Below are 26699 nucleotides of genomic sequence, written 5' to 3'. Positions count from 1 at the left end.
GAATCTAGAGTAAAATCCAGGTATCTGCCAAAGGAAACTTCAGAGTAGTTGTCATTTCAAGAAAGGAAATAATGCTAGGTCTCTTATCTTCATGGACTGTTTTGCTTGTCAAATTTCTAACATCACTTCAGCTGAGTTTTGTCTTTGACTTCCAACTTCATGGCCATTTGACCTGCCAACTATTATTTTCTTTGAGGCTTTTAACACTCCACCCAAGTATTTTGCTTTCCACAACAGTTGTGTCCGTTTCCTTTTCATTTCACCTTAACGTCAGCCGAGGTTTACAACGTAGGTTTCAAGTGCATCCTCTAAGGTTTCAGACAGACCCAGGAGCGTTGCGGTGATGACCTGAAGCTGTAAAGTCAAGGTCACCTGGGGGCTCTCTCTTTGTGCCAGGATTTGCAGCCAGCCTGAGTCGCAGGGCTGAGGCCAGGCCCAGAGCACCCGATTCTCCTGGGTTCCAGCCCTCTCCCCAGGCTTACCGTAGAGACTGGAACCTTACAGCAGGAAAACGACGCCCTTTCCTGTCGCCTACTCATTCCGCAGGCGGACTACTTAAGAAGGAAGAGACGAGATGGATTAAGAAGATTAATTTACCGGGAGGAAGGGCGGGGCGCGCAGCGGCGGTGGCCGCAATGACCGGCGGGCGCACGTGCGGCCCAAGGCTGAATTTTACGCTCCAGAGCTGGCCGCTGCGCCATTTGCCGTCTGGGGCGGCCTCCACCCGCCTGCCCCAGCTTTAGGCAAGGGACACTGCGGGAGAGGAAACACCTCCCCCGGGACTGGAAAAACCTGCAACGTCGACTGTTCGCGTGCCCACTTGCCCTACCGGCAGCCCCCAAGCGTCTCCAGTGCGCCAGATCCACTCTCCAGGTTTTGGCGACAGCTCCGAGCGGAATCGAGCTGGAAACTGACAGAACGCGCGACCCTCCCCGCAAGCCTGGGCTTCGAGTGGCCCGGGGACCCGTGGCTCGGCTGAGGCGGCGCGATCAGGTGGCTTCTGCTTCCCGAGAGTCCCCAGCACCCCGCGCGCAGGCTTGTCGGGCTAGATCGGCTCGTTTGGACAAGGAGAGGTGGGCGCACGAGGTTTAATACATGTGTCTGGGTTGCGGGCGGAGTCCCTTTGTCCTCTGACACCGGGCACTAGTACCTCGGGTCCCTTTTTGAACTGAGCGTCCCGAGCGTCTTTGTGCCGAGGGAGCCGAGCACAGCTTCTCCGAGGGAAGCCGCATCCGTGAGGGTAACACTGGGGCGATAACAATGAGCGCGCATTGTCCTTCGGGGTCCCGCTGGCCAGGCGGCTCGTGACCCCGGTCCGCGCGCCCTGTACTGGGGCGCAGGTACCCCGGCGGGTCTGGTCAACTCGCGGCCCTCGGCCTCCGCCCCGCCCCGGCCCGCCCTCCGCGCCGCCGGCCCCGCCCCGCGCCGCCCCGCCCTTCGCAGGTTCAGTCCCGGCGTTCCGCCGCTGAGAGCTCAGTCTAGCTCGCACCTTCCCAGCCGCAGGCCGCCGCTCAAGAGGGTGGAGAGCGCAGCGGCTGGGCCCGAGTTAGGGGAGAGCCGGGAGACCCCCGCCTCGGGCGCCTTCACTGTCTTGGAACGGATAATGCTGTGAGTAGGCGCCGTGCCAGCTGACCCGGCTGGATCTGCGCGTGGCAAGCAGGGACTGCGTGCGCCCTCGGGAGGTATCGGTGACGGGCGACCGGCCCTGGGGGCAGCGGCTGGGATCCTTGGCGCTACTGGTGAGTTGCTGCATGCCCACGGCTCCTTCTCTGCGTGTCTGTGAGTCTGTCCAACCCCCGGCCGTGGCTCCTTCCGGCGTGCGTGGGGTGCCAGGCTTGGAAACGCACAGGAAGCGGGGATACCGAGGGCATCACCTTCCAGCTGGTTTACAAAGGAGCAAACGGGACATAAAGCAAACTGGGGGGGGGGGGTTGCGGGTGGCACGACCAGGACGCAGAGCTCCACCATTTGTGCCCACTTTTCAGGGTGGGGCTGCACGGCTACACTGCACCCTCCGAGCTATTGACAGCCATTCTGGGTGCGTATTGCATTTTTCCATCTGAGAACAAGCCGCACATGGCTACCGCTCCCTTCCCATCGTGGACTGGCACTAGAGCCGCACAAGAGTGCACCGTGCAGATCTGCGGTGGCAGTAACCGCCGGGTGCCGTCTCCTCCCTTGACTTGGGTGCATTGTGGCTGTTGGCTCCAACCTGCAGATCAGGCAGGGTTTTGTTTGTTTGTTTTTGTTTTTGTTTTGATGGTGGTTTCTGAACAGCTGAAGCGTTTTCGAGATTTTCTTTTTCCTTTCTCCTTGAAACAAAGTGTTCTGACATAGACAAGTATCAGACATGTGAGGACGAATGGATCTGGCCATTTTTTCGTTATGAATTATTATACTCCATCCCCCTCTCGACTTCAGGAGGCATGTGTTTCATCTTATAAATAGAAAGTAGCATATTTTTTGGCAGGACCTCCTTTATACTGTACAGTCTAGGAGAGGTCAGTTTAAAAATAAATATGCACTTGAATGTTACATTATGGAGAGCCAGGCTGTGGCTGGGACAAGCTGCGTGGACAGCAGCATCAAAGCCGGGAGCGCAGCTGTGTTGAAAGGAGTAAAAGCCCCAGAGTGCAGCCCAGGCTGACAGTCAAGTAATTACATTTGGTTTTTTTTTAAAAAAAGGAAAAGAGTGAGTGAATTAAAATGAGGGCGGGAATAGGAATGTCAGGAGGGTATTGCAACATGAATCTTTTCAGCCCTGGTGTAGTTGGGGGAGTCACTGTTGCTGTGTGCTGAGGGTGGAGGGGGAGGTGCTAGGTAGAGGGAGGGAACTGATAAATGTGTTAGGGAGACAAAGATTTCTCCCCACCCCCCAGCTTTTTGGCTTCACCGCATCATAGAGTTTCTTGGGGGTGCTGACTTTAAAAAAGAGCAAAGATCAGGAGAGCAGCAGATGTCTACATCTGAATAGCAAAGCATTTCTTGGGGACTTCCCTTAACATCACTGGGAGACAAAAGGCTCTCCCAGAAGCTCTGGCGATGACTCGGGATATTCCTAAGGCAATTTAGAAGACTCCTATAATGTTCTAACTTTGAAAAGATCTTTCATCTAACCACCAGGAAATGGCAGCTTCTTTTCTGGACCGTTTCAGAGGTCTTCTTTTTGATACCAGCTGAAATTTGTATGAGCTCTTGTTGGCAGTTAAGAATGAGCGACACAGGTATGTTTTCAGATTAGATTTAAACACTTAGAGATTAAGTTTAGGCAGTTGTGAAATGCTTAGCATTGTCATATGTGAAATAAATGATAAAGCCTAATAGTCAAGGAACCAGGGAAGGGTTGAAAGTTCTTCATTAAGTCTCCCAAAGAATGCAGATTTCCCAGAAGGCCTCACTCATTGAATACAAGACTCAGTTCTAGCCTCTGGGCTCAGAGATAAGAACTTTAGAGGAGAAATTTGGAAGCGTTTCTGGATCCATGGCAGTTTCTGTTTTCTAGTGGCTATCATCTGCAAGAGATTTACATTATGAATTCCTTGATTGGAACATGGTGCTGTGGCAGCAGTTACAGACATGAAATAAGATGAGCTCCCCCTTCCCCCAAAATCTGAGAGTGAAATTCTGTTCTATCTCAATAGAACATGTAAAGACAGCTAGAGTAATGAGTGTTGCACATTTTTTTTCTTTTTATTGTAAATTTAAACGTGGTGCAAAGATGAATAAACACAAAGTAATAAAAATCACTGCAAAAGTGCTCACATGAACTGGTTTGCCCTATCTGCACTCCAGCTTTTCCTTTAATGTGGTGTTTTATGTCCAACATGTTCACAAAAGCTGCCCTTTTTCACTACTAAAATTCATGGGATTCAACAGCATCAGGGATAGAGCTGTTTTAACCTACATGACCCAAAGATTTTTACCAGGCCATAAATTTTTCAAAAGCTTTTTACCCAGTAGCCATAGCATTTATTCCAAAGGGTGGACTTCAATTCATAACCTGAAAAACCTCTGAGAAGACTGCTCTGATTTTTTAATATTAAAATTCTTGCTTTCATCCTGAGTTTATTTAGCCCTGGCATAATTTCTTTCTAACCAGAATCCAGCAGACCTGTTTATTCATTGATGGAAAAGGAACTTAAATTTATTTTTTAAATTCAGTATGTTTGATAGCAAGAACAGTATAATCATTTGAAACTACTCTATTGAGCAACAAAATCTTTATCAAGCGTTGAAGCCCAAGAATTCTCTTAATATATCACACTGTTCCATGACTTTGGATGTTAAGGGTACTTCCTACATGGAGCCTGTCCTAAGTGCCAAGCCCTCTTCTCAGCCTTTTACCTTGATTAACTCATTTATTTCTAATAATTACTCAATGAAGAAGGCACCATTAGTATCCCCATTTCACAGGTATGGAAACTGAGAACAAGTTATATATAACTTGCCCAAAATTAAACAGTAAGGAACATACCTAAGCACGCATATGCAATTTAACAACCCAATATGTGCATGTATGAATGGCTAATCCTCTCAGGTTAAAGGCCTCTGAGTCAGGGGCTGTCTGGGTTCATATCCTCGCCGTGGTGCTTAATACTTGTGGGTCTTGGAACAAATTACTTAGTTTATCAATTACAAAAATGCAGATGATGTTACTCTGAGGATTAAATAAGTTTAAAAATAATGCCTTTAGAACAGTGCCAGGTCTAGAGGACACCCGATAAAAAGTTGATGCTTTACGATTATTTTTGTTGTTCCCCTAGGTGCTTAATACTGGTTGTCTCATTTAATATTCACAACTGCTCTCTGAGGCAGATAGTATTGTTCTTATTTTCCAGTTGAGAAATTGGGCCCAGAAAGGTTTAGTAACTTGGCCAAAGTCACACAGCAAAGTAAGTAGAATCAGGTTTGAACTCAGGTCTGTTTGACCTTGCGCTAAAGGAAGGAGGGCCAGGGAAGCTATTACATCTGACTCTTCCAAGGGTTTTTCGCCTCTGGCACAACTTATTATGTCGTACACCATATCTCACACTACCGCCATACAGAAGATGACAGTAGTTGCCAGCCTTAGGGAGTACCATGTAAATTATTTTATTTACTGAAGATAGTTCAGTCTCACAGGTATGGCAACAGTCTTCTGCAGTGCATCCTGCATCAAACTGCTAGCAGTAACCACAAAGAGATTTACCAGGAATTTAAGGTGCCAAAGATGAAGTGGAGTTTAGTGTGTGGAACACAATCCTTGCTTTGATGTTCTAGAGGGTCAGGGGTTACAGGGTCCAGTAACTGATCTGGACAGTCACACCCTTGAGACCAGTGACCACATCCATGGAGCCTGGCCCTTCAGTCCTTGGCACTCACTGGACATTTAATACATGTTTCATAATGTTGTTGCTCCAAGAGAAGCTGAAGCAAGAGGCAGGAACCAGGAGTAAACCAGGCAGGAAGGCTCTGGCCTTGGCATAAGTCGGGCCTCATTACAATTCTAAGTTCTGCACTTGCCCGGACCCTGCCAGATAAGCTTCTGGTGTGAAAGATAGAGTAAGGAGGCCTTTGAAACCTAGAGGGGTGCCCTGGATAACCCATGGGGCCTGCCTGGCCTCCTCTGCCTTTGATACTGTGGGTTTGTGATTAGCTGTGGGAGGTTACTCAGACCGAAGTAGGGATTCTGGAAAGGATGGCTTGGCTTAAAATAACCCAGGTTGCCTCAAAATCAAGGGGAGTAGCCTTAGGACTGCCTACCTCCATTTGGAATCTTCCTTTTTCCTGCCCCTACCCTCTAAAGGTTACAAATCAACATGGCATCCCACAAACCAGAATAAATAATATAAATAGCTAAATAGTTCCACAGCAATAGTCAGGTATATTCTTTCCTTTAAAAAAAAAAAAAAAAAGCCTTCCTTGGCCTTGATGTACTTCTTCAATGCCAGATTTCACCAGTCTCATGATGATGGACTGAGTTCGACAGTACCTCTGGTGGAAGAGCAGTTTTTGAAATTAAACCATACAGTTTTATAATACAAATCACACTGATTTTTAAAAGTTTACTATTTCTGAATAGCCAAGAAGACTGATGAGTTTGAGGGCTGATGAGTTCAAATTAGTATTTGCTTCATCAAGTCATGAATTAATAGTAGACTTTGTATCTCAAATTTAAAATGTTTAAAAACCTGGATTTTCAGTGATTTGGGTTTTATTTGCATAATTGAGAAAGTCATCATTAGCCTTCTAGCCTTTGGTTCTTTGTTAAACTGCGTCACAGAGATCACACCATCTAATGTGAACTCTACATGAATAGCATCAGAAAAACGTTCTTTGGGAAACCAGTCTGATGGAGGTCCCTTTCTGCAGGACTTTTCAGAGCATTTAACATGTCACTGTGTACAGTGAACCTCCATGAGGAGATAGTGTCTCTCAAGTCATTTTGCCCACAGAGCAGCTGGCAAAGCTAGTCTGGCAGAAAACACTCTAGGAACTGTCAAGCCACACGCCACAGAGCTGAAGGAACTCAAGGACATTTTAGAGAACATAGGGTATACAGGAACAGAGCCACAAGAACATGCTGGAAGATACCAGCAAACACCACCTCGTTTTATCTGATATTTGCTAAAACTTATGCAGAACTAAGAGGAGAGAATCACAGAGGGACTAGTGATCAGAAAACAGATTCTGGTGACCCAAGCTATGGAACTATGTCCACTCAGGGTCTTATTCTCATCTCTAAAATGAGACATTTGGTGCCAAATGATTTCAGATAATCTCTAGCTCTAGAATCCAGTGACCCAAGATCAGTGACACCTATTAGCATAGCAATCTTACTACTAATAATGTAAAACCCTGTGTTGAAAAGCAGACTGGTACAGATCTGGGCAGAGCAGCCAAAGCCAGCGTGGAAGGCAGAGAACTTCAAAGTCAGGCCTCTATTTAGACAGCTTACACATTGGGAATCCGTCATGTTCTGGTGACAACTTGAAGGTCATATTTGTAGACACATCATGCCAATGATAGATGACTGAGTTTAGTTGAAAAAGACCTGTCTGTTCAAATCCATTATAATCATTTAGGCTACACACACTTTTTAAAGAAGCAAAGGCATTATTGGTGAAATGTGGCTTTGCCCTTTCAGAATATATGTGATTTCTTTCTCTTTTTACCTATTTTTTAAACTTTTTTTTTTTGTTTTGCCAAGGATCAGTTCAGACATATAACATTGATTTTAACACAGCAGGAGATGAGGCTCTAAGCCCTTGACTGGCCAGTTATGTCACAAGGTGAATCCTTGCCCTTCTCTGGGCATGCTCTGTCTATGAAGATGTGGAAGGGGAGGAGTAGGGCTACAAAGGAAGCCATTCAAAAGTTCTCCAAGCTCTCTCTTGGCTCTAAACTGCTGTGATTCCATTATTATTTCTTCTCTTGCATCTGAGGCATTGTCATAGTGTTTTGTACCTTCTATTGTAATACTTAACTGCGTTTAAATTATCATTTATTGACCCTTGTGGCTGTGTAGACTACCGACTTCTGAGAGTAGGGACTGAACCTAGTTTAGCTTGGCATTCATCTTTCTTACAATAGGACTTCATGAAAAAGCAGACAGTCTAGTCCTACCCATATTATCTGATTTTACCTAGAGCATCATCTCTTGCCAAGCTAGAAATCGTTTTCAGTTATCCAGCTTATGTCCAGCCATAGTAAAATTATTCCTTCCCAGGCTACCAAAACATTCAAATTCAAAAGGAGGCACCTCCAACCCTTTGGTTCTGGTAGTAATGATCACCCAAGGTCCTCTGAAAATCAAGCCACCACCAGCACTTCCTCAGTGTCTTCTCAGCCGGGCAGTTTCAACATCCACTGAAGCTTTCTCCTGTCCAGGTGTGCTTGTGGTGTCTCAGTACCATGTGTCCACTGAGAGCACAGACCAGGCAGCCCAGGTGCTGGAAGAATGACGGTCCTAGTGTTGTTTCCTGGTGCTCATCTAGACCTCTCCAGCCATGCCTGCGTGAACCATTCATTTTCGGCATACTTACCGATCACTTGTCTCCATGCGGGGATGTAGGCTCAGTGACCACATCATTGTTGTGGCCTCGGTTCCTAGAATAGTGCCCAGCACTCAGTAGGTCCTCAGTAGATGTTTGTTGTTGAATGAACGTTGTGGGAGGTGAGTGACTAGCCAGGGCCTGGGTGAAGGCATGCGGAAGGCTCTCTCCAGAGCCTGCTGCTTACTGAGTGAATCAGCTCAAACCACCTGTCCCACTGTGTGCACAGCATAGCACCAAACTGGAAACTGTTTTCCTGCTCCCAGATGATTTCAGAGTGAAAAGTCTTCCCAAATAACCTAGACTTTTGGTGCTCTCTAAGTTGCATACAAGTTTACACTCAAGAGTGGACTCTGCTCTGCATTCCTCTCATGGAAGCCCTTCTGTGGTGGGCTCCCCTGAGGGGCAAGTGTGCTTCACTCGCCTGCCTGCCGGCTGAGTGCCCCTGCCCACATAGCTCAGGGGCGGTGTGGGGAGTAAAACAGTGATTTCTTCCCAATTCCAGCTTTTTCTCAGAATGAGGAATTGGACAGTTGGCTCTCCATATCCATGGATTCTCCATCTGCAGACTCAACCAACAGCAGATCAAGAGCATTCGGAGGCAGGGAGTTCCAAAAGCAAATCTTGAATTTGTCATACACTAGCAACTGTTTATATAGCATTTACATTGCATTAGGTATCATAGGTAATCTAGAGATGATTTAAAGTTATATGCAAATACTACACCACTTTATATAAAAGACTTGAGCATCTGTGGATTTTGGTATCCGTGGGACATCCTGAAACCAACCCCTCACCTCCCCCAACTCCCACCCCTGTAGATACTGAGGGATGACTATACTTGAAACCAGACCATTTTGGGGGGGGTTTCACATTATTTATAACAGTTTAAGTGGCCAAATCCCAAGGTCTAAAAGAAATAAGTTTGGGAAAAAATCCCGATGGTAAATTTCCAGCCTTTGTTCCTTATGCAGCTCTAGTTTTTTTGGAATCATTAATAATAATAACTGCCCCTCCCATTGATTGTAAATTCATCGCCTAACAGGACTTTGTCAAACACTTTGTGTGTTGTCTTCTCCTAAGAAGATATCATTACTGTCTCCACTCTACAGATGAGCAAGCTGAGGCTCCCAGAGAAAGTCACTGGCATTGATTTGTACCCTTAATTTAACACCAGGAAGGATGAGAAAAGATAATGAAAATTTTATAAGCTAGTTAAAAAAGTACTTTGATTCTAAGAATAGTCTTAACTTCATTAGAAAGTATTATTTTTTTTTCCTAAAATTCCCTGGAAGCTAGAGGTTTCTGTAAATGTCTAGAATCACAGAACCCTAACATTTGTTTTCTTGGCCCCTCTCCTAACAGGATAAAACTAAGTCCCTAAGAATTTGAGTGACAGAGAGCTTGAATCCCTCTTCTTGACTCAGTTCTCTTTCCAACATTTCTTCCTTCCTTCCTTCCTTTCTTTCTTTCTTTCTTTCTCTTTCTTCTTCCTTCCTTCCTCCCTTCCTCCCTTTCTTTCATTCTTTTTTTGCCAAGGCAAAGAAAGAAAATCTTAACAGAAGCCCAGTATATTAACAGAAAATAACAGAATTTCTTTGGTTAAAGAGGAGGAGGGAGGGATGGTTAGGGAGACTGGTTGGCCCTACAGTTCTCAGTCTCCCTTCCCTTCACCAGTGTCCCAGAGGTGCTTTCCTAGAGCCCCAAGGGTTTCAGGGAACATGGTGTGAGGAACCCATTGTCCTAAAATACTTAGTCTGTAATATTAAGTATAAATACATCTCAAACACAAATCTATGATTCTGTCACCTGTCTGTGTGTACCTGTAGCTTGTGTGTACCTGTAGCTTACGTGCACATACCAGGGGCTACTACTCTAAAGAAGGAACATGAACTAGGGGGTCTCTCCCCAGACTCCAGTCCTGGCGCAGGAATCCCTACCACAATCTCAGGCTTAGCTGAAAAAACTTCCTGTGACAGGCCTCTCCTATTCTTCGAGCTGATTAACTCAAGTTGGTTAGACTTATTCCTCATATCCAGCCCCACCAGCCTCTCCTTGAACCTTAATCACACACCTGATTCTTTTCTTGGGACTGTACTGATACCCTCTCACCTGATAGCTCACCACATATTTAAAGAAAATAACTATATGCACTTCCATTTTTCTTTACCTGACTGATAATGGTTGGTTGTAATGTTCCCAACTCAAAGGAGTCCCATTCGTTCTCAAGGCTGGAAGAATTATACTTGAAGACAAAGGATGCATGTACATGTATAGGAACAGAAGGAGTTATCCTCTAATAAGCTAGAGGTAAGAATCCCTTCCAGTGGTGACGATTGTTCACAGGGTGGACACAAAGCATTTTAGCCCCATCTGCAATTATACTGGTGACTGCTGCAGACATTTAAGGAGAAACCGATGTGGTTATTTTGGCAATTAGAATGGTTCTCTTCTTTCACACTGTGTTTCTATAGATCTTCTGGTTTTTCATTTGGGATAAAGATGCTTTGTGTTTGCGTCACATCCTATGAAGATTTTCACTTTTGAAGATTTTCACACTCAGCTGTTAAAGTCACCTGAGAGACAGGCATGTTCGGGGTGATTGTCTCCACTCACACAGGAGGAAGCTGGCACCTGTATGTGTCTGGAATTGTAGAAGAATCCTACAAGGCTGGTTCAAAGTTTCACCCAGTTCTTTCCTCCCCTAAGGCCTAAAACAGCAGTGAGAGCTGTATCTACTGTTTTGCTTGCCCATGTGTTCATTCATTTAATAGGTGTTTTGTTTAAATATCTGATCTGTGCTAATCACATATTGATATTCGAAACAATTCTTTTCTGTAGAATATCCATTTTAGTTTCTTGCAGGTTCCCCTGTACATCTTGGACTAAATAACCCAAGTTCTCTTTTAATCCATTTCCTTTTGAAAGGAAAGATCAGGTGAGCAAGCTCATTGTTTCTCCTGGGCTTCATTCTTTAAGACTGGCTTAAAAATAACTAGTAAGTCTGCATTCCGGGAAACGTATTGTCAATTTTTTTTAGTCTTGCCTGTCTAAGACTATTTGCACATGGCAGTCATGGATAGAAGTCACTTCCCTTTGAAATAGCCTGTCAACAAATACTCTTTGCCTTAATCCCAAAGATCTGTATGAGCCTGTAGAATTACTGTGGCTTGCACTGATAGGCTGTTAAGTTCTTACCCTGCATGGATAGAGAAAGGTTAAAATATCTCATAGATGGGAAAATGAAAGAAGGCCTTTTCCACCAGGAAATAGGTTACAACTCCTTGCTAAATGAATCTATTTATTTGTTTATTTTCCTACAGGAGTCACAGAAAGACATGGCTTGTGTTTTCAGCAGGGCAGGCAGGGTTGAATAGGAAGGAGTTTTTTGAGGCAATCTCTTTCAAACTTTCTCATTTGCTCATTCAACAATTATTTGTTCAGTGCCAACCATGAATTAAATATAGTTCTCTCCCCAGGAGAAGGCAGCCTAGTGGAGGAGACAGTAGTATTGCAGTATAAAGAGAGATTTGGTAGGTCTGAGGTATAAACAAGGTAGCACAGCCTTGGGGAACTGGCTGGGGCTAGAGCCGCAGGGGTGGACGAGACCCTGATTGCTATAGTGGGCCTCAAGTCTATCTTATCTCCAGGATGTAATGGTGGGCCAGCCATTGTAGGTTAAGGGAGCATTCTAGATGGCTCCTTCTGATAGAGATTGAAGATTAAGTGGGAGGAGATGAGGTTGAAGGCAAGGAGACAGGTGGGGAGGCAAAAGCCCTGTGTAGAAGAGAGATCTTGAGGGCTAGAAGTGAGGCCAAGGCAATGGGATGGGTAAGAGAAGACATGATAGGAGGGATGGTATAGCTCAAGTGGTACAGGGAATGCTCTCTAAAAATAAAGACATAAACCTGATTACCTCCCCCTCCACCCCCCAAAAAAGAGGAGACATGATAGGACCTAATGTGGAGAGTGAGCAGAGGAAGGAGTTGGGGTGACAACTGAGTTTTGAATTGCAGTGACTTCCTGCCATTTACCAAGAGGGAAAAGTACAGGAGGCCTATTCCAAGGGCCAGCAAGAGGAAGAAAGATGGCAAATCCTATCTGGGACAAGTTAAATAGGAAGTACCTGAGGGAAGAAAAGTGGCAAAGTTTAAAAGACTAGGAGAGAAAAGTCCAGTGAGTCTTTATGCGAAGGACAAGTGTTTTTTAGTGTTTTGTTTTTGTTTCAATTTCCAATCCACTATGTACTGCTCCTACTGGACACACAGAGCAGCTTCTTGGACCACACCCAGTTTCCATGCACACCTGACAGTACACAGCTCCCGAACTTGAACTTGCCAAGAGCCTAACTAACAAGAAAAATCCACAGATCCATATGCTTGATTATGTCAAAAAGTTTCTAGAAGCTTTAAGTTTCTTTCCTTATCTCCTCATGGGCTGGCCCTAGTCCACAGACCCACTTTGAGTAGCACCGATCTAGACTGAGATACACGTGGGCTGAAGACACCAGTGTGGAAGTTAGCGTTAGAGGTGGTAGTTGAAGCCATGGACAGGGGTGTGATTGCAGGGGGATTGTTGAGGGTTGGGGGATGGACAGCCACCATCAACCCTATGAAAATGCCAACATCCAAGGCAGAGGTTCAGACTTTTCTCATAAAGGGGTAGTATAGTGTTTTAGGTTTTTATGACCACATGCAATCTATCACAAGTACTCAACTTTGACCTTACAGTATGAAAGCAGCTCCACCAGTGTTTCCCAAACCTCAGCACTGCAGGGAATTGGGGCCAGATAATTTTTTGCTGTGGAGGCTGTCCTGTGCATTGCAGCATGTTTAGCAGCATCCCTGACTCTACCTACTAAATGCCAGTAGTGCTACCACCCACGGTCATGAGAATCAAAAATACGTCCAGACATTACCAAATGTCACCTGGCGGGGTGAGGCACAAAATCACCCTCAGTTGAGAACTAATGAACTGAATACATAAAAGAATGAGCACAGGTGTGTTCCTATAAAACTTTATTTACAAACACAGGCATGGGGCCCAATTTGGCCCACCTATGGTAATTTGCAGACCCTTGATCTAAGAGATGGGCATAGGGAAAACTAAAAGGGCTTATTCAATAAAATTTGAACACAAGGGCCTCTTGTGTTCACAGCCCAAGAGGGGGCTCTACAAGTGAGCCAGCATAAAGAGAAGGAGCTCTTTTTATAGCACCTTTGCCTACCTTATTCTTGTTGAGCACCTGGAGATATCAGACATAAAATCACAAAATCACAGAACAGGAAAAAAATATAAAGTCTACAGGAGACCCAAGAAAACCTCCAAGCAAGGCAGTACTGAGCCTGGATTGCGTGAGGTAAGTCCGTGAATTCCTCCAGGAAGGAAGTGACTGAAGCAGGTCTTAGAGGATGTTATGAATAGTGGTTGATGGTAAGGAGGTGGGGGGGACAAGTCATGTATGGAACACAGGGTTCTTAGTTTCAGAAAGTTAGGAGGGAAGTGAGGTGTCAATAGCAAGGGAAGGGAGCTATTGTCCAGTGGAAGCCCTGTGGGTGTACAGGGCACCCCCATACACTGCCACGATGCATGTGCTTCCTCTGGGAAAATAATTAATGGCACTTAACGCTTTTTTCTAAGAACAGGAAGTTTGTTTTTCTCCTTGAGGCTAAGGGGGCTTTTATTACCTCAAATTTTTTATCTTTGGCTTTTCTTTTACCTAAAGTCAAATCCCTTTTGAGATTCTTTTTGACAAGGGCAAAAATATTGAGAATTCCTGGTGAGTTAGAGTTGGAGGGGTTGGTTGGTGTCTGAGACCATTTTACTCATTCTTAGTTCATGTCAAGGTCAAGTTATCTCTGCCTCACACTGATGTTGAGATCATAGTGTATCATTTCCTCTTGGTGCTGTCAGACTTCAGGACAGGTAGTCTGGGTAGCCATTTTATTCTCAACCCACTTCCATGGCAGTCTTCACATTAGTTATCAATTCAGCAGTGGTTAAAAGCAGAGACTCGAGTCCTGCCGTGGCTGAAATCCTGGCTTCTCCACGTTTTGGTTGATGGACCCAAGACACGGGCTTAATCTAAGACTGGTTCCTAAGAGGTGTCTTGCCTGGCTCACAGCAAGCACCCCAGCCATTGCTATTCACATGTGTAAATTCTTTAGCAAACCAGGCATTTCAAATCTGCCACTTTCTGGAGGCTCCCATGTAGACTTGGACTGGAGGATGGTTCCTGGGGGCAAAGCAACTTACCTCTCATGATGGAAGGTCTAGCAGGGGTTATGGATGATTTAAATAACACTTCTTAGCTTGAAGTGCATTGTGTGCCATGTGTTGTGGGAGACAAAAAAGCAAATGAATAAGACCCAGCTGATGCTCACTGAAGAGTTCTCAGCCTAGTCAGAAAGGATATTTATTCAACAAATATTTGTGTACAGATATTAATGTACAAATAACAGGGGAGCCTTCCATGAAAGTGGGCAGAGAATGCTCTGGCCATTGTGAGGTTCCAGATATACTCAGTGTTGGTGTGATATGGAAAAGCCAAGTTTCAGGCCATCCAGTGAGCACGGATGATTGTCAAGGGCCCTAGCAGGATGGAAGAACAGCACAGAAATCTGTATCTGTCCCTTCACCCCATTAGGGAAATGGAGTAGTCACAGAGCCCAAATTTGAGGATGTGTTATAAAAACAAAGGACGAGGAACACCATACCATATGGTACTATGGGTCAAGTGACCACAGCCTGAATTTCTGGACACCTGTCAAACCTGTTTGGATCATTTGATAAGACTATTGCTAGAGCTGGAATTTTCAGAGAATAATTACTGACTTAAATATTAGTAGTTTTTTGTTTGCTTGTTTGTCTGTTTTTGATGAGCAACTAAGTAACTTCACAGGTTACTTGATTTGAGCAGAGTTTACAAATTTGAGCCAATTCCTGGCTGAATAGTGCTGACAACTTCAGTCAGGTTCTCATCCTGTATTGATAGATATTGTCCTTGCAGCTTTGCAAACCAAGTCAGATCCATTAGTTCTAGAAGCATGCAGCAGTTCATGGGAATGGTCTTACTTGATTCATATCCACCAGCTAGAGCGTCTGCTTTGGTCCTTGTAACCAGCCCTGAGGCCGAGTCCCTTGTAAAACTAGTCATGATAAATGAGCCAGGCCCTTCTCCTGACTTGTTATAACTGCCAGGGACCCACATCCATCTTGAGTCCTCCCCAATAACTCAATTTAATGGGGAGAAAGGGTGTAATGGCCTCTTTTCAAAAGTGCAGGGTCGGTACTTTGAGGTGGATGTTCTGTCTTCCAATTTTGCTTCTAAAAATCCTTTCTAATAGTACAATTAGATCCTATAAATGTGAGGAGTGTACCCACACAAGCAGTGAGTCTCCCATATGGTATTTGTGGGTCTCTATATAATTAGGGTTGTAAAAGAAAAATAAATACAAGCTGTAGTTTAATCATAAAAGAGAAGTCCATTTATAAATAATTGAGGGTTGAGATGGAGCATAGACTTTCTGAGTGGGTCTATAAAATATAGTCTGCTCAGTCTGGCTAATAAGTTCATTTGCATGACAGCCAGGCAGCTGGGAACTGAGCTGATGGCATTTTACAGCTTTGCAGCATATAGCTGTGTCCTCAGTTCAGAGAATATGGGGAGAGGATAAGAATCTAAAAATAGAAAAGGCATCTTCTTATCTTCTCACTAGTGGAGTAAAACAGACTAAAAATATGAAAAGCATCCCTTCAGGATGCCATTTACTAGGGTATTCTCTGGTTACATTTATTTCTGTCTTAGACTTCCATGTTAAATTCAGTGTTGGATCTCTAATAATACAATTTTTTTCCCCTTGCATTTTAAAATTCTTTGATCCAAAGAAGCGCTCCTACAGAGGTTTGCAAAGGATTGGCATGAGTGCCCTCCATGTAGTAATATTTTAATGTTATTGATACAGAAGGTTGTCTGGTCATCCCTTGTGTTAGTAAAAACTGCCATCTTCAAATGGTAAGTCTTCTTGGGAAAGTCTGTGCGTGTTCTTTATAGGTGAGTGTGACGTGCGGCCACAAGGAAATGAGCAGTGATAGTTCTCCCACATAGCAGACTGAGAATGAACAGGGACGAAACCCCACCCGCTATACACATCGTGGAGGCCACTGCCCATGAGAGCCTCATTGTGTGCCCGGTACACTGCCCCTCTTTCCACGGCAACCCATTCCATCTTTCCAGAACCCTGGGCTTTCCCTTGGAGGATCCAAAATCTCTTTCTCCCTAGCTTCCGCTTTTGTAGCCCTAGGGCATTGAGTAACAAGTTAATCCTGTTTCCATTACAATTAAATGAATCCAGAAAGATTTGTTTTCCCTCAGTTTTCTTTTAGCTGCTCCACTCCTTCACTCTGTCACGAGTCCCTTTGTCTCCTGGTTAGACTCCTGGGAACATGTAAGAACATGTTCCTGGTCACATTTACCCCTTTTAAGTGTAGAGCCCAGGGTGAAATATATTTTTCCAGGGCTTATCACAGTGGAATTGTCTCCTCCACGTTGTCAGCAGAGAGAAATACCCCAAAGATGATTGTGGGTAGGGAAGGGGTGGCAGATTCTTGGCCAGGTCGCCATTCTTCCCTGGGACTGTTGGTTCAGGCACAAAGGAGGCATAATTGAGTATTTCTGCTTGGGGCCCAGATGGTGTTGCGTCCGGGTGCTAGGAAGATGAGCATGTTGATTCAATGCTGAGACAAAACGAAAGGTGAGCAGAAGCTGGCAGGTACTTAAAGGATGTGACAACTAAGCAAGAAAAGGGGAAGTCCAGGGCAGACTCACTTCCCGCCAAGTTGGAGAAAGGAAAAAGCCCACAGGTCCCTCAGGACAGTCCCCCGCCCTGTTTTTATGCACGTGTGTTTTAAATTAAAATTGTAACCTACTGTGCAGGACACAAGACATTTTTTACCCTCTTTCTCCCCTAAGAATTAATCTTAAAACAATTAGTAGATAAACCAAACATTCCTTTCTTAAAATAAATGGAATTTTGAAAAATCTCAACCTCTGTTCTTTTTAGAGCCCTATGAGTTGCCAGTACAGTCAACTCTGGTCATCTAGGAACTGACTTTTCAGTGTGTGACTTTTTCATAACCCCTTGCTTTTTCCCTTACCTCCTGGCCTCTGCTCTGCTTTGGTCTTTTTGGCATCATTCTCATCCAAGAGGATGATAAGGGAATGAAGCCATGGGTGGTCGCTTCACTTTTTTCTTCACTGAATCATTATTTTTGTGTTGATTTGTCTTATTAATACTGTCACTTGTGCTTAAATCAGTCACATGTAAGAAACTGGAATTGTCTAGCCTGGTGCAGCAATGACCATCTGACACTCTGCCTTTCTTATCAAAACCGTGCCTTTAACTTCCTGTTGAGTCCTTTTGTGTCCTGGGCTCCTTAGGCTTCTCACAAATTCCTGAGTGAGGGCCTGGGCCTTTGTTGTCGGACTCCATGCCCACACATCTGCCCCCGGACATCCTCTCTAACCTTGATAGAGGGTGGCAGGCAACTGACTGGGGAGTTGGGCCTTTTTGTTGGCAAATCTGTCCTCTCCAGTGCACAACAACTGGAACCTTTGTTTTCAGAGGAATCTTATTTCCCAGATGAGTGTCACCTAAGGGAGGGGAAGAGGAGCAAACTGTGATCCAAGAACTACAGAAAAAAGGATTAGCAGCCTTGGGAGTTCATAGTCAAGGGCAGGATTTTGAGAAAAGGCTACACATGGGACAATTTCTCTCTCTTTTTTCTTTCCTTCCATTCTCCTTCCCTCCCTTCTTTTTTCAGAGATGGTGGGAGGGGAGGAATGATAGCAATGCAAGATAGCTGGAGAGCAGGAGAGGCCCGAGTGCGCCATTGGTTCAGAGTTACTGATGGTGGTAGAGGCCTGACTGATAACAGAGGCTGGAAATGCTCTTTGTTTGGCTCCTAGAACACCCAGGAGGGCTCGCTCTTCTCCCGCTTCCTCCTCTGGGGTGTCCCCTGACTCAGGCTCTCCCTCTGATTCATCCCTCACTCTGTCTGCTGCCACGTGGGTCAGCTGCCAGCAGCGTCGGGAGCCCAAGTCTCCTTTTCAGAACATGGTGAGGAAGGACAGGATTTTGTGTTGTGGCCTTTAGGATCATTCCACCATAAAATGCTGCCCATCTGTGCCCCCACCACCTCTCAAACAAGGCGCTGTACCCCTAAGCCCCAGCGCTTCCACCTGCCTGTGCTTCCCTCCCTGTGGGTGCCCCAGCAGCCTGGGTCTCTTGCCTCTTCTCATTTCCTGCTGACGAAAAACTCTTCTCTTCTGAGACCTTTTCCACTTTGCAAATGCAGACTGGTGGAGCCTCTTCAGTGAAGGCCTGGTCACTGCAGGAAGGAGTGACCTGTCCCTTCGACAGGCTCAGGGGAGGTGAGGCTCAGCCCTCTCGTAGGGTCTTTGTATCCACATGCCGTCCCATAATGATGTTTGCATCATGATCAGTAGTTCATAGGTTCAGTAGGCTTTTCAGGATCTATGTATGTATAAAACCGTCTCTGCAGGAAAGTCCAATCTGAGCCCCAAACCACCCATGAATTTACTTCTAAAAATAGCTAATTATTCACATGGTTCAAAAATCCAGAATCATAAAAGGATATACAGTGAGAAACTTCTCTTCTACCCTCATCCCCTTCCATCTACTTACTCTCCCTGTGGGCACTCCCCGTGCCCTCCTGTGTGTGCTTCCAGAGGTAGTTTATAGACATACAAGCCAGCACAGATATTATCTACTCACTTTGGCACCTATCTTTTTTTTCCTATACATCTTTGAAGCTCTTTCTATATTAGCATATAAAGAGCTGCTTCATCCATTTGTAGACCTGTGTAATATTCATTTGTATGCATACACCTTAATTTATATAACCAGTCCTCTAAAGGTGGACAGTTAGGTTGGTTCCAACCCTTGGCTGTTACAAACTATGCTGGATTGACAACCTTGTATATATATCATTTCCTTATTCCCATATACGTAAATTGGATAAATCTCTGTAAGTGAAATTCTGGGGCCAAAGGTATGTGGTCTGTAGTTCTGATAGATACCACTTTCCACTGAGGTTGGACCTGTGCAGGCTCCCCGACCCTTGCCAGCCCTGCGTGTTATCACACATTTGCATCTTAAAACAGACTTTATAAGGCACTCCCTTCACATTTGGGAGCTGAGTTCCCAGGGAGTGTGCTCCTTAAATGTTAAGACCTCAATGTCTGGAGCCTGAGCCTGGCCACCTGGCGCAGTGCCTGGTACTGTGCAGCCTTGGCAAAGCTGGTGCCTCACTGGTAAAATGGGGATGTTAACATGGGTTCTTGTCAGTGAGCTAGTACACATCAAAGGCTGGAACAGTGCCCGGCACATAGAGACGCTCTCAGTAAACACTTCCTATCATATGAAGCGTTGGTGGCTCCTGGGAGACATATACATACCCTCTGCAGGACCAGCCATTTTGTTCTCAGTGATGCAACTGCCCTGTAGGTTCCTGCATTAGCTACAGAGAAGATGTTGAGAGCATTCAGTCTGGGCATGGCTGTCCATTGGCTTATAAGCCTAGGAGCCCAGAATATTCAGAAAGATGGGGAGGAAGTGGTCAGGGTCAAGTTATCAGTATTGGATTGTGTCTCCTAGGATAAAGCATGTTGCCCCTGAGTTGGAGGCAGAAAGATGACAGATAAGACAGACGACAGGTCAGAGCTCTCAGATATTTCCCCAGCCTCATACCACAAACACCAACTCGTCTAAAGTTATAAAACCGACATTTTTGCACCAAATTCCTCCCCTCCTCTACACTTCCAGTGTATTGGGGAGCTCTTAGCTCTGGCACATGGTAGAAATTCGATACAAATTATTGTTTCCAAAGTCCTAGAAGCCTCCATCCCTGTCTGGTAGTAAATACTATGTAAATATTTGTAGAAAGATAAGAAAAATGCCTTTTAAGGTATCTCCTTTCTTTTCCCACTCTGGAGAATCTCAGTGCCTGCAACTTATCTAGCCTTTACCCAGCAACCCTTTTCTTATTTTTCTCCGGTTTTTTGTTGCTTCTCTCCCACGTTTGTATCCACTCTCCTGACATAAAACCCAACTTCTACCAGGCTGAGCGAGCCTCTGGCAAGGGGCCTGCAGTGCCTGTGGCCGTGGCCCAGCAGGGACTGAGGACTGGGCGTTCCTCCCCTGGATTTTCCAAGTGTAGCAAGCCTATCCTCTACCTTTTCTCCTCGCTTTTGCTCCCCATATTCCCAGTCACTGTAGGCATAAAGGGTGAATGTGAGTGATCCAGTCAGAGGGGCAGAGAAGCACTCTCTGGTTGCATCTTCATGGTATTTTTAATTTTCCAAAGCATCTCAAATGAATGCCTTGCCTTGGTTCTGGCCTTGCATAACCCTGGCTCCACCAGCTGACCACACACAGCCCTCGCAGGCCCTGGCACTGTGGTGGACACACTGTGTCTTTCCATGGCAGCTGCCCTCCTGGCCATGTGTGCCGACAACACGGCTCTAGTGGGCAGCTGTTCCCCGGAGCTACTACCCTCCACCTTCTGTGGGCCTAGTGCCCCAGCTGCTCCTGCAGGCAGTCATCATGCTTGTACCCACAGGGACAGGACAGTGATGCCAGCCACCCTGGGCTTTTGTGCACTTAGAGGGGAAAGATGTTCTGATGTTCTTGCAGGAAGACCCAGGGCTTCCACTTTTGTTACTATTATAAGACCCATATACAAGTGAAAACCATGAGAATGACGGACCCACAAGCATGTTTTCTGTTCTAGGGTTTCCCATCTACTTGCTCAGTATCAGGCATCTCCTTTAACAGTATCTCTGTGCCTTCCTCATCTGAAGGAAGGCAGTCTCGCTGGGTTCCTCCTTGGAGTGTGTAGTCTATCTGGCAGCTTCCAGAGTAGCCTACTCTGGGTGCAAACCCTCATGCCACCTTGGCCTCCTACCCACTCCCAAAGTCACGGTAGGGCAGTCTCACCAGCTTATACTTCTCTGCCTTTACAGGCCTGGGTCCCTGCCACTTCCCAAACAGAGCCAGTTGTTACCTTGCCAGTGGGTGCTGAAGCACAGTTCTTGCCACCTGCTACGGGCAAATGAATTTAAAACTCTTGCTGAAAGGAAAGAAATCTGGGGCACAGGGCAGATGCAGACGGCCTCCAGCTGCTACAAAGCAAATGTGGCTCTCCTCAAGCCACCATCTAACCCAGCCCTCAGAGTATTTACTTATATATTTGCTCTGTGGCCAGGGGGAGGAGAGCCCAGTGGGAGAGGTCACAGCCGAGTCATGTCAGGAATTCCCACGGTGGGGAAGGTTTTAGCTTCTCCACATCAGCTGATGTAACTAAAGAGTTGAAGGATTGTTTTCAAGAGATGAAGAGTTTCTCATCTGTAAGATGAGAGCCCCCAAACTTTATAGCTCATCACTTCTAATCGTGTCGCACAGCATGTGCAGGGAGGCTGTGTTAGTCTTCTTCTCAGGTAACAAATTACAAACTAGTGGCTCACAGCCCCACCCATGTATTGTCTCATAGTGTCTGCGGGCCAGGAGTTCCGCCAGGGCTTAGCTCCATGGTCTCATCAGGCTGTAAACCAGGGATTGGAGCTCTGGTCTCACCAGAGGCTCAACTAGGGAAAGATGCACTTCTAGGTTCCCTCCGGTTATTGGCAGAATTCACCTGTCACCATAGTGGTTTACTTTTCAAAACCAGTAAAGGAAGTCTCCTTCCAGTCTGCTAAGGTGGAATCTTTTATAATGTAAACTAGTCAGGGTTGTGACATCTCATCACCTTGGTCAGAAGCAAGTCACAGTTTCACCCACAAAGGCATTAATTACACTAGGAGGCCACTCCCTGGGGGTCACCTTGGAATCCTGCCCAGCACAGGGAGAGGGTACAAGCTTATCAGCAGATGTTTCCAAAGGATTCCTGGGTGAAGACCCAACTTATTTGAAAAAGAAGTGGTTTTGTTCTTTTCCTTCCATTTCAGAATGCCTCCAAATCCCGAAATTTTTGACATCCCAGTTCTCTCTGCCCCAGCTTGATTCCAGATTCCAGTTCCTACTGGCTGTATGTTATTGAGAGGGAGTGGGTTTTCTTGGGTTTTTTTGACTCCTTGACTCCTGAATCTCAGTTTTCTCATCTGTAAGAATGCATTTCACTGAGATTTTGTTGGACACTAGTATGTTGGTCACTGTCATTTAGTAAATGAAATTTCCAGCTCCTTTACTTACACGACTACTCATCAGATTGCATTAATTTTATTTATATAAAGAAACTCAACAATAAAATAGTCCTAGTCTTCTGGTGTGAAGGCCAAAGCAAAAGAGAAAATATATCTTAAAACATATCCAGTTGTATCTAAGGAGCTGAAATCACTCTGGTTATGTGCTGACAGCAGTTGTCCTAACAGAGGAAAAGGACTAAAATCTTAGACATGTCCAGAAAACTGTCCATGGCCATGTTTTAAAAGTGCTGATGTCATAAGCTTGTGGTTTTTTAATCTCTCTCTCTTTTTTTTCTTTTACCTCCTGAAGCAAGTCTAAGATTAGTGGACCCTTGTTAAGATTAAACTTTTTAATCCTACTTAATAGAGGGAAACAACAAAATAAAACTTGGCTTCAGATGGGAACTGGCTCTGCCATTATTTACAGGTGCTTGTGAAAAAGTCGGACCCAAGTGATCCCTGAAGGGTCAGCTAATTATAACCTGCTTCGGTTTCTCTTCCAGGTTTCTCCATGCTGTGGAAGGGATTGGATGATGTAAACCGCTCTCCAGAAAGCCCTGCTTGGCTGTAAGTCCAGGAAGGCCTCTTAGACCTCTGTCTCTTTTCAGAGCCACATCTGAAGCTACTTGAGAAAATGATGTGACAGTTCCTATCAAAAAGGATATTGGGAAACATATAACATCCGCGAAGAAAGTGGCCCTTTTTCCCTTTTGTAGAATCGACATTCTCAAATTCCAAAATGCCAGCCAAGACCCCAATTTACCTGAAAGCTGCCAATAACAAGAAAGGAAAGAAATTTAAACTGAGGGACATCTTGTCTCCTGATATGATCAGTCCTCCCCTTGGAGACTTCCGCCACACCATTCACATCGGCAAGGAGGGCCAGCATGACGTCTTTGGAGACATTTCCTTTCTTCAAGGGAACTATGAGCTTCTACCTGGAAACCAGGAGAAAGCACGCATGGGCCAGTTCCCTGGGCATAATGAGTTCTTCCGGGCTAACAGCACCTCCGATTCCATGTTCACAGAAACGCCCTCCCCGGTGCTCAAAAACGCCATCTCCCTCCCGACCATTGGAGGGTCCCAAGCACTCATGTTACCATTATTGTCACCGGTGACATTCAATTCCAAACAGGAGTCCTTTGGGCCGGGAAAGCTGCCCCGGCTTAGCTGTGAGCCAGTCATGGAGGAGAAGGCCCCAGAGAAAAGCAGCCTGTTGGAGAATGGGACAGTCCACCAGGGGGATGTCTCGTGGGGCTCCAGTGGGTCCGCATCCCAGTCCAGCCAGGGCAGGGACAGCCACTCTTCCAGCCTCTCTGAACAGTACCCCGACTGGGCGGCAGAGGACATGTTTGACCATCCCGCCCCATGTGAGCTCGTCAAGGAAAAGAGTAAATCAGAGGAGTCCCTCTCTGATCTCACAGGTTCCCTCCTCTCCCTGCAGCTCGATCTTGGGCCCTCATTTCTCGATGAGGTGCTGAATGTCATGGATAAAAATAAGTAACCAGGACACCGCCGGCTCTTTTCCTTTGGGGTAAAAGGTATCCAAACAAAACAAAACTAACCACAGTCAAAGAGAAGAGTTTCCCTGGCTCTGTTTGCCATCGTGTGATGGGTTTTCTAAAATAACTTTCCTACAAAATATTTTTTTACCTATTATGCCCTGTTTTGCAAAAACAGTTAAAAAGAAAAAGAAAGAAACCTGTCCTGGCAAAGAGAGGAAGTGAGTCAGACCAATTTTCGGCGGCATTGCTGGTGTACAGCTCACATTTTTTGTTTCCAGACCATAAGAAATCTGGCTTGGCCAAGATTGGCAGTGCTTAGCTGCGAAGGGCTGTGCCAGTCACATTAAGGACCTTTACAGTACTCTGGCATTTCAGCATATTCTGAGCAAGAGGAAGTCAAAATTTATTTAACACCTAAGCCTTTTTTCTAGACTCTTTTCTATATTATGTTGTTTGGGCTCACCATGGCAAATCTTCAGTGTTAAAAACTTCTCTGTTTTCACATTTGAACAACTTTATGGGTTTTGGGGATTTTCTTGTAGCTCTTATATATCCCTATATATTATATCTATATTGCGAATTTTTGACTGTCAGCTACATGTTGGTAAGACACAAGCAAAGTATTACTGTAACTAAGTTATTTTTAAAGTTAAAATATATTTTTATGTGCCTTTGGCTTTTTATTGCAGAGTCTACATTTTATAGATACTACATCAAATGTGGTCATTTGACTTTTTCCATTGGGGTTCCACTGTAAGCTGTGTATGCTTAGAAAAGTGTATTCATACTTAGCTTTTTTTTTTTTTTCCTTCATCTGTTACCATACTTTTCACAGCAGCCAACAACGGATTGTAAAGTGTAAAGGCACAGGTTACTCACAATGCTTCTGCAGAGACTGTGGGCTACACCACATAATGTTACTTGGAAATATGGGTATTTTAGTACAGTGCATACTTGCATTACATAGGTACTTCATACAACACAATAAAGAGTAAATGTTAAAATCAATTTTCTTGGTTATAATAATAAACAGAAACATAAGATAATAGTTATATTTTCTTTTAAGTCCAGGGCTAGAAAAACTGCTTCTCTAAAGTGTACCTGAGCCTTTAAAATAAGGTAAGAGATGATCTCCACTCACTCAATAATTTTGATTATTTCCCAAAGGTTTGAGATTCCGGAAACAAGGCCCCTTAATTTTAGGGAAAAATGAACATGTGAGAGAATTTTTTTTTTAAGTCAGCACTGATGCGAGCCTCTCAAAAACTCACTTCTGTGACTCTCGTCCTTTACTTTAACATTGCAAACTTACGCAACCTCAATCCCATCCCTATAGGACAGATGTTTCCATGCTGCAGGTGCCACATAGACAAGGTTAAGGAGGCCAAAAAGAGGGCAGCAGAGACCACTCCCCCCACAAGGAGCCAGAGATGTCCTGACGATGTCGGTAAAGGAAACAGGGAAAGGAAGTGTACACACTGATTTCTGTCCCGTTGTCAACCAGCCCTCTCCCCTCAAAGACAAACACTTGCACACAATAACTCATTTCTCCTTGAAATGTATCCCTGAAATGACCTCCTCTTCCAGACACTTCAGTGATTCTCTCACCGCGTCGAGAATTGTTGCAATTCCATCATCTTAGTCATCTGAAATACCTTTGAACTGCAGGTGAAACACAGAATGACTAACCAAGTAGAAGAGGCAGCAGGCTCCCTTAGAGCACTAAGTTCCTGCCCTAATTTCCCAGCTGTATTTCTATGCCACGATTTTCCAGTGTTCTTTTCCTGTTCTACCACACTCCACTCACAGTTCATAGTTCCAAGCAGACTTCCCAGCCTCTTCTAAACCTGGTGAATGAGGAAGAGTCATTCCTGTATCTCATTTTTAACAAGACTCTTTTAACCTGTTATCTTAACTTTTATTGATCATATTCTCTCATTTTACTCTTCACCTGCAGCATGACCTCAAGGAAAAGATTAAACTGTTAGGTGAAATGATGTGGAATGTCTACACATTTCGTCTGCTCCCTCTGTGACGAGTACAGAGAACAGCTCTGCCAGTATTGGGTTTATTTGATAGAATTTAAGCAATAATGCGTCCTTGTAGGTATTTACCCCTTAGACTTTCTGAGCCCTCTCACATACAGACACCCCATTAGGTTAGGTTTCACTGAAATGGCAACAAACATGCCCGTTAGAAAGGAAACAAAGCCACATCCGGCTTGTGAATGACATTGTTGAGTCATTTCTCCTGTGGCGGCCCTTCTGATACTCAGTTCCTTCCCCAGGGAGCAGGTGCAGAGCTGATGGGGGCTTTCTCCTGCAAAAAGACTTCCGACTTCAACTGACGTTCTCAGCCTGTGACCATTCTACTTTTAACCTCATTTGTCAAGACATACATTGCAAATTCAGAATGGCAAGCCACTGCTGACCCAACAACCAGAAAAGATCATTCAATTTGTATATAAGTAGAGATACTTCTTGTTGTAGTAGGCAAGGTTCCAGTGGGTGATCTTTTCCCTTAACTCTTCACAAATGTAAAACCATTAATTATCACATTTTAGTGAGTCCAAGCCACAAACAAAAGACTGAACTGGTTGAACATAAAGAGAACCTAGGTTTCCAGAGTCAGTCTATTTTTTATGTTACTGAAAGTGACCATTTTTTCTCAAGTCTCCCTGCAAAAGCACTTGAAGTCATGGTATGGAAGAAGTCCATGAGTCCATGAATTAACTAGATAAATATTTTTAAACAGTGAAGAAAATTATATATTAGGACATGGTTCTGAGCCTTCTAATATGGAACCTGGTGGGACTCAATTTTACTGTGAAATACATCAACACAATAGAACAAGTTAGCATGATGATTTCTCTCCAATAAGGGTTTCTTTGGAAATTAT

General features: G+C 44.8%; 1 protein-coding gene and 1 long non-coding RNA gene across 3 annotated transcripts in view; one reads left to right on the top strand and one right to left on the bottom strand.

Moving 5' to 3' along the window:
* Positions 1-26699, bottom strand: part of LOC141573403 (uncharacterized) — a 280711-nt gene that overhangs the window by 169642 nt on the left and 84370 nt on the right. The gene's annotated exons all lie outside the window — the stretch shown is intronic.
* Positions 319-24809, top strand: CDC42EP3 (CDC42 effector protein 3). 2 transcript variants are annotated; one of them, XM_010967662.3, is made up of 2 exons: positions 319-1073; positions 22800-24809. In XM_010967662.3, exon 2 carries the CDS (start codon positions 23036-23038, stop codon positions 23798-23800), a length of 765 nt encoding a protein of 254 aa, XP_010965964.1. In that variant the 5' UTR covers positions 319-1073; positions 22800-23035; the 3' UTR covers positions 23801-24809. The 2 variants fall into 2 exon arrangements, with proteins under 2 accessions (XP_010965964.1, XP_074234835.1); XM_074378734.1 differs by lacking the exon at positions 319-1073 and adding an exon at positions 1130-1739.

Source organism: Camelus bactrianus, chromosome 15 (assembly GCF_048773025.1).
Source record: "Camelus bactrianus isolate YW-2024 breed Bactrian camel chromosome 15, ASM4877302v1, whole genome shotgun sequence".
NCBI lineage: Eukaryota > Metazoa > Chordata > Mammalia > Artiodactyla > Camelidae > Camelus > Camelus bactrianus.
Note: the sequence above shows the minus strand (reverse complement) of the source record. Positions and strands in the feature narration are given on the sequence as shown.

Coding starts and splice junctions, on each gene's coding strand:
- CDC42EP3 (XM_010967662.3), top strand. CDS start 23,036: ATGCCAGCCAAGACCCCAATTTACCTGAAAGCTGCCAATAACAAGAAA.